Source organism: Pogona vitticeps, chromosome 1, assembly GCF_051106095.1.
Source record: "Pogona vitticeps strain Pit_001003342236 chromosome 1, PviZW2.1, whole genome shotgun sequence".
Lineage (NCBI taxonomy): Eukaryota > Metazoa > Chordata > Lepidosauria > Squamata > Agamidae > Pogona > Pogona vitticeps.
Window position 1 is genome coordinate 187,040,120 of NC_135783.1, and position 14,081 is coordinate 187,054,200.

Consider the following 14,081-nt stretch of genomic DNA (forward strand, 5'->3'; position numbering starts at 1 on the left):
CTGAGCGGAGATATGATAATACTTTTAAAATACATGAAAAGCTGTCATGCAGAGGAAGGGCAGGTCTGTTCCCGATCATCCCTGAATGCAGGGCATGCAACAATGGGCTCAAGTTACAGGAAGCCAGACTTCAGTTGACTATCAGGAAATACCTCCTAACTGTTAGAGCAGCATGACAATGGAACCAGTTACCTTGAGAGGTGGTGAGCGCTCAGACACTGGAGGCATTCAAGATAAATTCAACCACCTGGCAGATAGCCTTTGATTTCCCACACTGAACAAGGGAATTGGACTCAATGGCCTTATACGCCCCTTCCATGATTCTAGGATTCTAGAACTGTCTTGATTTCAAAACATGAGTAGGGGACTTCATGCGTTCGGACCTGGTGCTTTTCAGATGTGACGGACTACAACTCTCATCAGCCCCATGTGTGGCCGACCATCAGAGTTGATAGGCAGGATCATTGTGAGGACACAGGCTGGGAAAGGCGCTTCGGGTTTGCGTCCCCCACAGCCCCCTCTCACTGGCTACTATAGACTCTGGCTGCAGGGAACTGAAACATAACAACCCTTGGCTAGCCAACAGTTTCCTACCCCTGACCTAGAAGGTCACTTGTTGTGCAAGGGAGGGCAATTTTGTATGCCCACAATTCCTGCTGCCCACATCTGTTGGTCCCTCTTTCTACCCTTGCCCCCATACCATAATCCTAAGGTGCAGCCAGCAAAGGGTGCTGCGCAACCTCACAGTGCTCTGGAACTGAGAAGTTCTCAATGCTGTCGTATCAGCCTGGATTCTTATGTTCCTCCTAATCTCCTTCTACCTTGGTTGCAGACATGGTATGAGAACGGCACCCCACCTACATTCTGGCTTTCAGGTTTTTTTTTCACGCAAGCCTTCTTAACTGGTGCCCAGCAAAACTTTGCCAGGAAGTACACCATTCCAATAGATCTGCTAGGATTTGACTACGAAGTTCTGGAAGACAAGGAATACAAGCACGCTCCCGAAGATGGTAAATGTAGAGTCAAAGTTCTGTTTAGCTTTAGTAATTACATGTCAACTTCTCCTTGATCTAAAATAGTGGAATGCAGTGTGTACATAGGGCAATGGTTCCCAACCTTGGGTAGCCCAAGTCTTCTTGGACTGCAATTCCCAGCAGCCTTCACCACCAGCTGTGCTGTCTGGGGTTTCTGGGAATTTTAGTGAAAGCACACCTAGGTTACCCAAGGCTGGAACCACTGAGCTAGGAGAATCATCCCCCCCCCCTTCACATCCACCCGGTGAAGGAGGTTGGACCGAGAATGACTGATGGATGCAGGGTTGGTCACCTGATGAACTTCCTGGCTGAACTGGACTCTGAATCCCCATTCCCTACCACTATACCCGTACCTGCCCAGAGTGGTCGACCAGACCAGATGGGTGGGATAGAAATCAAATGAATAAATGAATGAATGAATGAATGAATGAATGAATGAATGAATAAAGTGGACCCTCGACTTACGGAATTAATCCGTATTGGAACGGTGGCCGCAGGTCGAAAAGTCTGTAGGTTGAGGGTCCATTTCCCACAAGAATGCATTGAAAACCATTTAATCCGTTCCAGCAAAAGGAAAAAAAAATCCCGGACTTCCAAAGCTGCACCCGCTGCCCTCTGCCTTCTCTCCCCGTGTCCTCTGCCTCCCGTCCCCGCGGGGACAGGAGACAGAGGGCAGCGGGTGCAGCTTTGGAAGCCCGGGAAGCCGAAAGCCGCTCTGCGCCTGCTGCCAGCTTTCGAGGCTTCGAAAGCTGCACCCGCTGCCCTCTGCCTGCTGTCCACAAGAGGCAGAGGGCATCAAGGACAGGAGACGAGGGCAACGGGGGCAGCTTTGAATTTCCCGCCCTTTCCCCCTGCCTTTCATAGGCCGAAGCTCCGGCCGCAAGTCAAATTAAAATTTTGCAGCCGGAGCTTTTCATACCTCAAAATTTCCGTAAGTAGGGACCTTCGTAAGTCGAGGGTCCACTGTACTGGTTCAGGCTTTAATTAGAAATGAAGAATGCATGCTTGAAAACATTATTTTGATAAGTTATAGTTGTATCTAGCTTGGTTGGATAGCATAGTGGTTTAGGTATCTGGCAGGGAAGGCAGAGGCTGGGAGTTTGATTCCTAACCACACCTCCTACAAATAGAATCAGCCTGTGTGGCTTTGGGCAAACAGCAGTCCCAGAGCGCTCCAGGAAGGGAATGATAAACCACTTCTGAGTACAGTGGTACCTCGCAAGATGACAACCCTGCTAAACGACGAATCCGCATAACGACAACATTTTGTGATCGCTATAGCGATTCACAAAACAATCATTCCAATGGGGTATTTTCGCTGGACGTTGATTAGGTCCGTGCTTCGCGAACCGTTCGTTCGTAAGACGACGACGTTTGCAGTTGATCGTCGGCTTCGCAAAATGGCTGCCCTGTGTTTTCTGAAACAGCGATTTCAATGGGACGGATTATCGTTGTCATGAGGGACACCACTGTACTCTCTACACGGAAAAAATGCAAAAGAGGCACTATAAGTCAGAATTAACTTGGTGGCACATGATGATGATACTCATATCAATGAGCAATGCAGCTGAGACTTCGGTGACACATGTTTGGAGTTAGTCATTGGTCCAGCTTTCCTATTACCCACCACACACAGTGGTCCTTGTGCTCTTGCAGAGCTCCGCATGTGCAGTGGAAATGATGGTGGCAGACCGCTGCTTATTAAAGAGTCTCTCTTTTTGCTTGTGGAATATGTGCAACCTCATCTCATTCTGTGGAAACCCGAATGAAACCCTGGAATTGATCCAGGAATTCTTATGTTAGTGGCTAAGGAGTGCAGCCACTAATGTAAGAATCGTCCCTACTGCCAAGGTGCATCTCTGCGAAAAGATCCTGCACATTATTTCATATACCTATGTAACTTTCATGTAGAACATGGGAAGATTGTTCATTATATGTAGCTCCTAAGCCCCCGTGGCCGGCCTGTTTGCATGCCTCTCTTCATGTACCTGACCCCGGTACCTCTACTAGGATGTGGCAGCCAGTCTCTGCTTCCCTTCCTGGATCTATGTGCGAGGATCCCTTGCGGCAAATTCTTAGTGTGAAAGGCAAGGAATCTTGTTCTGAGGTCAATGTCTCTTGAACGGCACTTGCCTAGAAATGGAAATGAAGCTTTTATATCTCATTTTTTGACACTTCGCAATTTGATGTGCATTATGTCTATGCCTTCTTGTAACTTCTTTCTAAATGTAGGAGTCTTCATTCATGGATTGTTCCTGGATGGAGCTCGTTGGAACAGGAAGACGAAGAAACTAGGAGAATCCTACCCCAAAATCCTTTATGATAATATGCCAGTGGTTAGTATCGACTACACAGATCAGAGTTGAATGCAGCTGCTAGGCTTAGATACCCCTGGACTCACAGTGTTTGAAGGAAAGCTCTTAAAGACTTATGGGTGGGCTTTTGAAGCTGTAGTCCCCTGCATACTTTTGTGCCAGAAAATCAACTTCCACTGCCTGGTGTTTGCATCAAATTAGGTTGCCTGAGGCCGATTCCTACAATTAAGTTTCTTACCCATTAATACATTACTCAATCGCTATGCTGCTTACACTGAATTTAGCTGGCCAGAACGCTATCTCTTTGTGCCAGGAGGCCCTCACTGCCCTGTTGTGTGAGTGGAAGCTCTTTTTGGGGCGATTCCCAACTTGCTCGGCTGCAACCCAGAGATCAAGTGGGTTTTCCAGGGCAGGCTTTTGTCACCAGAGCAGCTGCGCCCTGCATTTCTCAGCAAGGGACTGATGGTGTTAACCAGAGCCAGGTTGTTGGGCATCAGACCCATGCTGTCTGACTCAGAGACACATATTAACGTTGTACTCCAAGAACTCCCCTCATTAGGTTAGTATTTTGCAATCATCAGGCGCTGTTGCTTTTTGGGCTGCATGAAAGAGCGCTTCTGTGTAGACAAATGAAATCGTTCATAATCCACGCGGGGCTTGGCGTATCGGAACTGGCTGAAAGAATGCCTTTTTTCTTGCTCTCTCTCACAGATGTGGCTGAAGCCTTGCAGAAAATCGGACATTCCCGAGAGACCTAGTTACTTGGCTCCAGTGTACAAGACCAGTGAGCGACGAGGCACTCTCTCCACCACAGGCCACTCCACTAATTTTGTGATTGCCATGATTCTTCCATCAGATAAGCCAGAAGAGCACTGGATTGGACGAGGGGTGGCCCTTCTCTGTCAGCTTAACTCGTAACTCCAGGAATGACGTGACAACCTCAGACCTCAAATCCTATCCGTGTCATGGGTCCCATTTTCAAATGCTAGTTTCTTAAGAAATTCAAATTCTGGGAGCTTTCAAATACATACAGTTTGTATGTTATGAATCTGTAAATAAATTAGGTAAATTAAAGTGGGGGAGGGGGAAACTTTGTTAAAATCCCTGGAAAAAACAGTCAGCATGTTCATTTTTCCCCATAATTTTATTTTCTTGCGTTCCTCATGAATAAGGAACATACATAAACACATCACTGTTGACAATGAACAAAAAAACGCATTATCATTTCCAGCTTTTTTCTTTTAAAAATGGATCCTGTTATAAACAAAAACAAACATCCCTCCCGCCCACCCCCCCCACCCCAAAGAAGCTGATATTTCAATCTTTCAGGACCATCATCACATTTGTTTCAACGGTAAGGAAAGAAGTCGTCACACTGCATCCCAGGATACTACAGTGCTTTTTTTCCCTAAGCAATAATTATCACAGCTGATTTGAATGCAGTGCGATCGCCATGGGATGTCACACAGTGACAGCGTTGTAAGATACAAGTCAACATTTATGCCCTCCAACTAATACATATTTTAAATGAGACTGGACTCCAGCAGAACGGAATGATGAAGCCAAGTAGAAATGTAGCGGAAACCCAATTGTCGTCCCCCCCCCCCCCAGTTTGATGTGAAACTATTGCATTCCAGAATGCCCTGGGAATGCAGTCACACAAGGGAAAAGTAGCAGCCATGGCTACTGTGTGGGCTCATCATGACATGTAACGCGGTGGTGCACACAAGCAAATGAGGGAACATAACCGTCTGGAAGGAAAAATACAAATTCCTAGCAAATCCTCAAAATGACCCGGGTGCTTTAGTAGGGTTTTCTCTGTCAAAAAACCCCAGCATGGAGAGCTACCTTTTTCTTTTATGTTTTTGTTTCCCTAAACAGGCAGTAACACAATCCAGCACATGTCAGGGGGAAAAAAAAGGTGGGCAGGCAGGGAGGAGGTACTACCAGAAATTAAGAAAGCTTTATTCCATAATTACAAAAATAAACCTTAAAAATCAGACACCCTGCTTCTCCCCCAATGTAAAAAAAAAAAGGAAAAAAAAAACAACCCAAACACTCACTTTAGCAATGCCCTAAAACACCTTCAGTGTTGTTGGCAGATTTCATTCAAAGGGAGCCAAGCATCTGTTCAGCCAGAGAGGGAGAAGGAAGCTCACGGTTCCCCAGGGAAGTTGAGCCTCATGGTCTGATAGGGAGACGGAAGTTTTCAACAGCAAAGGTGCACCCTTACCAAGGAAGGCAGCAAAACCAGCAGGTTTGTCTCCAACCTGCAGCTCCTCCAGTTGCAAGAATTGCCATTGAGCAAACTCTCAATGGCCCAATTTTGGTTTGGAAACATCCGTCGGTGGGAAGGTCACGGGGCCCCTTAATACTATCATCCTATATAACACTCAAGCGCACAGGGATGGTCTTGTTAAAAAACATGGAATGATGAGAAAAACTAGAAACGTCAAGGGAAAGGGTTGACGTTAACTTGGAATGAAGGCCTTGTTCCGCTGTCTAGCCAAGTTCCGGTTTAGGAGCTATCAGGCTCATATGCCAGACTACAAAGGGCAAGCAAGCTGGAGTGCCTGCCTGCCTGCCCGAGCTTGCAGACGCAGAGGTGAACAAAGGCAGCACAGAGTGCTGGAAGAAAACCAATGGCCAAGCTTAGTACTGTACCATTAAATTATTATCACAGCAAACAAGAGGACTTGGGCTGTGCTTCTCGTGAGCTCCAAAGAGCGGAGGACAGAGAAGCCTCCAAGGGTCCCCAGCCATACAAGCAGCTTGGCACCGGATGCTCCAGTCAGAAAGCTGGCTTCTGCAGGTTAAGGCTTTTGGCACAGCCTGCCATCCCAAGCCACAGAGACCAGGAATCCACAGCGTGTTCAACTCGTAATTTGAAGGCCTGCTCCTGTGTGCTGCTTCTACAACGCCTCTCCTGCCTGTACAGCTTCAGCCACGTGGGAACTCTTGAGGGTCATGCAGGGGAGGCCGGCGCCACGCCGACATCACGCACGCTTCTCAGGGCAGGGGAGGCCAGTGGAGGCCACTGGAAGGGTCCCTGCTTCACAAAAGTAGCCAGACTCCAGTGGCCATGTTCAAGAGAGGCTTTCCCCCCACCCGCCAATTAAAATTGGCTGAATTTTAAAACGGGGCTGAAGCTGCAGGTGGGCCTTTTGAGCTACCAAACTCCCCCAAGCCCCAACACTGGCAGGGGGGTGTGAAGCGAAGATCGCAAAGGCATTCAAAGGAATACATTCACAACTGTTCTTGGGAACTATGTAAACAGCCACCAGGAGGTGACCTCTAGAGGACCACCCACCCACCCTGCCGTGGTCCTTGGATCAGCTCTTTTTGGCCTGGATTTTTGTTTTTTTTGTTTTTAAGGTTATTATGTGAGAGAGAATTTGGTGGTTGCAACTGAAGCAAGTGCTTCATTACAGGAGGAAAAGAAAGAAAACTCGGAGCACGAGCGGCTTCATCAGTCCAGGCTTCAAGTAGTACTGCTGCAGGGTACCCAACTGCAGCAACAGGACCAGAGAGAGAGAGACAGAGAGAGAGAGAGATCCTAAGCAGTATCAACTATTCGGCATTCGGCTATAACAAGCATCTACAAGCTAACATCAAATACCTAATACTTCTCAAACCCCCACCCCACCCCAGCGAAACCCAAGCTGCTCAGGTCTGGTGCAGAAACCGGAAGCCTGCTTTCTTGGCCTGACCAAGCTCCAGGGAGATGGGCTCTTTGCTTTAGGGGCCTCTCTCCCGAGGGAGCCTGAAACCGCCACAGCAGCGTGCACAGATACGGCAGCGGGCAAGAACCATTCACTTGAGACGCTGTCCTGCTTAGGAAGGACTCTTAAGGGTAAGGAAACTTAATGTCGGGGAGTCTGAACCAGAAGATTAGACTGTTTCACTTTGGTCACCAACCATTCAGCACAGTGCAAAATAGCCGATCCAACGTTAAAAGGGGGGGGGGGGGAAGTCAAGGCCAAGAGGAAATGCCCAGCCAAGTGCACTTCTCCTACTGCCTAAGGCAATCCACAAATCACATGCTTGAAAAGTTTTTTTTAGATTTATTTTTAAAAAACGTAACCCTATCCAGAATGCTCTCCAGTCATGCATCTATTTATTTTTGTTGTCTCTCTATGTGTGTGCGTTGGGGTGATGTCGGGGAGAGAAAACTGGCTCAGAGGTGATGACAAAGCCCATGAGCCATCCATCAAGGATGGCGCGACTTGGGACTCATTGGCAGAGCAGTCCATGTCACACTGGATCACGGGCAACGCAAAAGGCCTTTTTGCCAGCAAGAGATCTAACTTTGGCTGCATCCTGCAATGGCAAACTGAAAAATAAATGCCGTCATGCACAGCACCCAATGCATCGTGCTTCTGACTCCTGTTTCCAATACAGGCTGGTTGTTGCTGTGCTGAAATCTAGATCTTACCTTTGGGAAGCTGAACTGCCAAGCCTTCTGTTTGTGCGCGCGCATGAGTGTATCTGTCTGAGCTAGAAAGCAGGACCTTGTGTTTATGTGAATACTGTTACTTGTGAAGCAGTGAACACCCCACTGCTCTGCCAGGGAACAAACGCGCACACGGCACAACAGCGCAGACTGAAAGCTGTAACGGTAAACATGGTTGTAACCACAGTGACATACTGCAAATGATCAAAACTGGATGTCCAACACTATTTTGTCTTCGTAAAGGGCAATCACCAGCATAATGGCAAACCCCAGGACCAGCCCTAAGTTTTGGAGGATGAACTGCCCGACCGGACAGTAGCCGTGCTCTTCGTTGTCACCGTCCCCATGAAGCATCTCGGGAAGCTGGAAGGGAGAAAACGGCAGCATGATTACCCTCAATTGAGTCGGTTCACACCCCTTTTTGGAGAATGCCACCAGCGCTGCAAGGGTTGGCTTCAAGCTGCAGTCTACTTCTTTAGAAATAACACCCAACACTGATCCCAGTGTCACTGGGACAGGGCAGGCATGAAATGGAAGCAAGGGTTCAGGCAGTGCTCAGACACAAGGGCTAGCAGAGGCATTCATTACACACACCTGCTGCGTGAGTCCAACTGGGATGAACTCTTTGCGTGGTTGATGAACTGCTTTAAGCATTGGATGTCTTTAACTGTCATTAGGGACAATGCTGGGCGCCTGCCAGAACAGAGGAAGTTTATTCCTACAACCCCCAGTGGACAACTCAAGGAGGAATCACCGTAATGGACCAGAAGCAGAAGATAGCCAAACAGCCCTGCATCTTTTGATTGCTTTCTTACCTTAAAATGTTGCCACATGAAACAGAACTTCCATTTTAACTTACAGCTGGATAGTAAGGCAGGAAGACCTTACTATCCAACCCACCAGCTTCTCCTCCCAGGCCTCCCTCACCCTTGCCTTGCTCTGCCTTATTCACAGAGTGTGTATGTGTGTTTGTGTATGTGTGTGTGTTGATTCTCTTTGGGATCCCTGGCTGAAAAGAGAGGAAGGGTTAGCCCTCCCAGTACTGTGATCTCAATCAGGCCCCCCCGAACACGATGGCAAGGGAATACAACTTTCCCTAAGGAACCACTTTCTCTCAATTGTTGTAATGAAGAGGTATGCTATTTCTAGCAAGAACCAGCACTAGAGACACCGGAATAGCTTTCCACACGTGCACTGCCTGATATTAACTACAGAGGATTGGAAGGTGCTTTGGCAAGGGTAATAAAAATACCTGAAGAATGTAATCTACCATAATCACCCCTTTAAACACAGCCAGTCTCAGCATAGACGAAGAAGGAAACTTGAGGGAGAAACGGTAGTCTCTGCCTAGCAACAGATGTATCGGGTCACAAAAAAGGGAAAACTGTGGTCCCAGGAGGCAGAAAATACAGTGCTTCATTAAATCAATGGAGCTGGTCACAGACCAAATATAGTGGTGCCCCACACAGCAACGTTAATCCGTTCCATGGTAAGCGAAGATTCCCCCATCCGGCCGCCATTTTCGCTGCCCGGTAAGCGAGGGCAGGGGGTGAAAACGCTGCGGGCGGCCATTTTGCTGATCCGGCGGCCATTTTGGAACCGCCGATCAGCTGTTTTCTAAACATCGCAATGCGAAGATCAGTAAACAAAACGCTTACCGATCATTGCAATGTGATGTTTAGTCTATCTAAACATCGCAATGCGATCACATTAGCGATTGCAAAAAACGCGTCACTATGCGGATTCGCCGTTAAACGGTGCGCTCGTTATGCGAGGCACCACTGTAAACCAAAAAATCATAGAGTTGAATGAACATGCCCTTGAAGAAGGCTGATAGGCTGTGCAAAAAACGCGTCACTATGCGGATTCATCGTTAAACGGTGCGCTCGTTATGCGAGGCACCACTGTAAACCAAAAAATCATAGAGTTGAATGAACATGCCCTTGAAGAAGGCTGATAGGCTGAAATGTGTCAGGCATTTTATAATGGAATAAAGAGTATTATATTGTCTACGCCCTGGGACCAGTTTCCCCTTTCTTTGAACCAATATTCCAGTGGACGCACCAGTTCCTTTTTACAACCTGTTTACCTTAACAAATTAAGAGCTGTGATGAGTGTTTAGGCACCCATCTTATAGGTACCCGGCGCAATGCAACACAACGCTTACCATATCCACCAGGGCAACATAGAGGAACATGCCGGCAGTGATGGCAAAGATCCAGAGAGTGATGTTATTGGCGTACTGCCCCACAGCTGTTCCTATGAGCATTCCTACGTAAGCCATCATGGCTGAGAGGAGGTTGTAAACAATGGCCTGCTTCACAGTCATGCCTGCTTTCAGAAGCACAGCAAAGTCCCCTAGAAAGAGAAAAGGAGATGACACTGCAGGCGCGCATACAACAGCAGCTCATTCACCACCATCAAGATGTCTTGGCTTCAAAGAATACTAGTTGTGTTTCTACGGATCACATACCCTTAAGTTGGTAGAATGTGAAACACTTCGATCAGAACTGGGAAACTATCAGATGGACTACAACCCCCAGTATCCACTAACATTGGGGGATGCTGGAAACAGTTGTTCTGGAAACAACAAATGTTGAAAGCAACATTTCCCAGCTTTGAGGCTTTCATCCTCAGTCTACTGCTACCTCTAATGTTAACAGTACAATCTCTATATATTGTAACCTGTTAATGTGGTGGTTCTTATTGTCAGGTTTTCAGTTTGGAACTTAAATGTGAAAACCAGGTGCTTAATATTGTGTGTGTGTGTGTGTGTGTGTGTGTGTGTGTGTGTGTGTGTGTGTGTGTGTGTGTGTGTGTGTGTGTGTGTGTGTGTGTGTGTGTGTGTGTGTGTGTGTGTGTGTGTGTGTGTGTGTGTCTCTCTCTCTCTCTCTCTCTCTCTCTCTCTCTCTCTCTCTCTCTCTCTCTCTCTCTCTCTCTCTCTCTCTCTCCAATAGAACAATGAGGGTTCTGGATCCAGGAGAGAGGGGAAATTTAGAGCCCTGTGCTTAACTGCGCTAAAGCACCGGACAGTGTTATAGCTTTACCACGTAGTGTGACCATACGGCCATATGAAAGCACCGGTCATTCACTATGGAAAATGTGATGGTTTTCATTCTGGTCTAACACAGCACACATCGCCTGGATCAAGGGGAAATGGCAATCCAGCTGTGGCTACCCGTGGGGAAAACCAGGGACTGGAAACACAGGTTAGTGGCAGAGTAACTGTTTGTAGCAGAAATAAATGGAGAGTGGAAATCAAATAAGCAACTGGAAGGGGCATAGCTGGCTTTTAAAACCAAGACATGATCAACTGACCCATCCCTACTATCTCTCAAGCCTGTAGGAGTTAAGAACAGAGCCTCAATAGACTGTGTTGCACAGAAGTGCTTATTTATGCCAGTGGAGGAAAGAAGCCTTGAGAGACGACGTAAAAGCCTGAAGACAAGAAACAAGCAGAGCTGACACTGACACTCCTCTAACCAGTGGTTCTTGAGGTCAAGTCCTATCTACACTAGCCCCTATAGCTAAGAAGGAAGGACGATGGGAATGGTTGTCTAACAAAATGGCGGTGGTTGGGGTGGGAGAGAATGTCCCCTCTCCCTGCCTGAGACCCTGAGGCCCATGGGTGGAGTGACCCAGGACCACACCAAATGCACAAAGAACAACCAACGGTTTGTGGTAGAAAGGGAGGCTGGGCAATGGAACAGGGAAAGGGCAGAAAAGCACATGGGCTTGGGCAGACCACGCAGCATCTTCAGCTGAATGAACACCCGCAGCAGAAACTGGTTAACAGGTACCGATGCCCAGATTTGGCCAACTGCAGTCTAGAGTCCCTGACATCATTGGCAGTCCATTGTTTGTGATCTTGTTCGGCCTGCCCTGGTTCTATAACTAGCCGATAAGGAAGCATTTCACAGCATTAGGACGTTCCCCACAGCATCCAGTTGGATTCCCACGGTAGTTATGAGACTCCCCAGTGGCCTCCCAAGGACTTTGGCGACTTCGGCTTGTCACTTGAGCATCCAGCCTCTCCAAGCAAGCAGCCCTGTGCCATCTGGAGGCAGAGGAGGAGGAGGTGGCAAGATGCTCTGATGCTGCCGCTCACAGTTGCGATGGTTTCCTTCCCCCTGGTTTTGATTAATTCCTGTGCAGGCAACTGGATTCAGCATCTTAACTAACATGGCACCCATCCTTTCTTGTTGAGGCTTAAATGGCAATTCTACACACTCGGTAGACCTCAGCAGATCTGAAATGCACCAAGCTCCATCCAAGTAGACCACTGTCAAGTGCAGTGGCTCTTGCCTTACTAAACCCTGGGTACGTCTCCAGGAATGATCACGTCTATTTAATACAACAGCTTTTCATCCACGGATCAGTAAGGAAAGCATGCATGGAAGACATAAGATCAACTGATTACCTAGTTCATGGGGAAGTTCGTGGCAAAATACTGCTATAGAAGTGCTGATTCCTCCCGTCAAGCCAGCACTGAAAGCTGCTCCTAGGAGGAATAAAAACAGAAACCAAGAAGTTATTTCAATTAGACTATTTTGAAGCAAATAACCCACAGAGACTTTTTTTAAAAAGGGGGAAGGGAGAAAGAGAGAGAGAGTGAGTTTTCTTTGCTTCAAGGTTTTCTCATGTGGCATGTATTCAATGCCTGTGTTTTAATGAATGCTCTGTCCCAACTTTATGAAATACAGAAACAGGGCAACAAAAGGAACTAACACACATTTAGGAAAAATAAAATCAAACATCTTTTAGAAAGACGAGAACCATCAAAAACATCAGTTTGGCTTTGACCCTGAGATGCTTTACTTACCCCAGTTCCTATTTTAGCTATTTAGTCCAGTGGAATATATTGGAAGAAATGTTCTTTCTGACAGGATTAGACAGGGTGGGGAGGGGGACACAACATCATCTGCTGCTGAAGAACAGCTCTTGAGATCAAGAGTTGCCTCATGACTATGAAACTCTTCTGTTCGGGCTATACCACGATATTGATAAAAAGAGCTGAGGCGCAGAACAAATGACTTTGACGCGTGGCAGATTCGCCTTCCTGCTGAGGCTTTGAAACAGGACTGAAGCCCATCCCACAGGGATGGCATTAGCTACAGACTTTGCTGCACTGAGTGGGGGTTGGACTAGGTGACCCTTGGGATTATTTCCAACTCTTATGGTTTTTATGACTGTGCAGCCGGCCTGGGATACCAGACTGGCTTAGTTAAAGTGGGCACAGAAACAGAAATGGGCCCTGGTTGCCTGCTGTAGAAGAGTCGCCTGCAGCTGACCAAACGCAGACCCTCTTATCAGTTTCCGCGGAAGAATCTTCCACTCCCTCGTCATCACCGTGTCACAAATAATTAACAGGTCTGTTTAGGTAAGCAGGCTAGGAAAAAATATGGACAGTAGCAGTATTTCTGAAGGTGAGAAAAGGTTCTGGCTCCTGCGGTTTATAAGGGATTTAACAAATGTATCTCATCTCCTCAGAACTGCCTGCGTTGGGTTTATGGAACAGAAACTGCTCAGCTGTGCAAGAATTCAGGAGCCAGTCTGAAGCCATAGCCCCAGGCTCTGCAGCTGCAAAAGCACCAGCAGAACTTTCTGACCTACCGTCTCTCCTCCTACAGTCAATTCTCTTCACTGATAACATAAGAGGAAACATGCAGGAAACGTCCTCCTTATTCCCCATCAAGCCACAAGACTGGTCTCTAAGCGGAGGGTGATGTTTCTTCAACAAGGTCTGCTCCTCACCCCCTGAACCAGGGGACAATCTTTCTCCAAAGGCAGGAGATGCTTCTTCTCAGCCACCAAGTTTATTTATCCTTATTCTGGCGGGGAAGTACAGGGATAATGTGGTAGAAAGAGGCTTCTACTACTTCCGGGGAAAATTCTCATCCAGTGAGGTATGGAATAGGGTGTGTGGAGAGCATGAAAACAACACAGCTTATTTCAATGTGTGGCTGTGTAATTTGCTAGACCACGGTAGTCAATTTTAGAGGAGGTGGGGCCACTCTGTCCAGTTCCCCCCCCCCACATTCCCAGACTAACTTTCAGCACACTACAAATTCTGGTACTGTGCTGAAAGCAGCATCACCATCCCTTTAATTTTATAATTAAAAAAAAAGGGGGGGGGGAGAATGGGCATTTCATTTTGAAGCCAAATTGCCCCTTTGGGAGTGTGACATGACTTCAAAGCAAAGTTTGCCTTTCTTGCGCACCTTGTCTTAAAAGAAAAAGGGGATATCGTCAGTATAATGGCCAAACTAGGCAGTAAAG

The 14,081-nt window shown here is 47.3% G+C and overlaps 2 protein-coding genes across 3 annotated transcripts in view; one reads left to right on the forward strand and one right to left on the reverse strand.

Annotated features, from left to right (window-relative positions):
• The window catches only part of DNAH7 (dynein axonemal heavy chain 7), a 191,915-nt gene extending 187,292 nt beyond the window's left edge, over window positions 1-4,623 (forward strand). The window contains exons 62-64 of one of the 2 annotated variants that reach the window (XM_072979520.2): window positions 833-1,010; window positions 3,267-3,370; window positions 4,061-4,623. In XM_072979520.2, coding sequence (XP_072835621.2) covers window positions 833-1,010; window positions 3,267-3,370; window positions 4,061-4,267 — 489 coding nt within the window. In that variant the 3' untranslated portion in view covers window positions 4,268-4,623. The remainder of the gene's footprint in view (window positions 1-832; window positions 1,011-3,266; window positions 3,371-4,060) is intronic. The other variant, XM_072979522.2, reaches the window with a different exon arrangement.
• Window positions 4,624-5,293: 670 nt separating this feature from the next.
• The window catches only part of SLC39A10 (solute carrier family 39 member 10), a 57,952-nt gene continuing 49,164 nt past the window's right edge, over window positions 5,294-14,081 (reverse strand). Inside the window, exons 8-10 of the mRNA XM_020808914.3 lie at window positions 12,223-12,303; window positions 9,970-10,160; window positions 5,294-8,165 (exon numbers count right to left, since the gene is read on the reverse strand). Of these exons, the coding sequence (XP_020664573.3) occupies window positions 8,007-8,165; window positions 9,970-10,160; window positions 12,223-12,303 (431 nt within the window). The 3' untranslated portion in view covers window positions 5,294-8,006. The remainder of the gene's footprint in view (window positions 8,166-9,969; window positions 10,161-12,222; window positions 12,304-14,081) is intronic.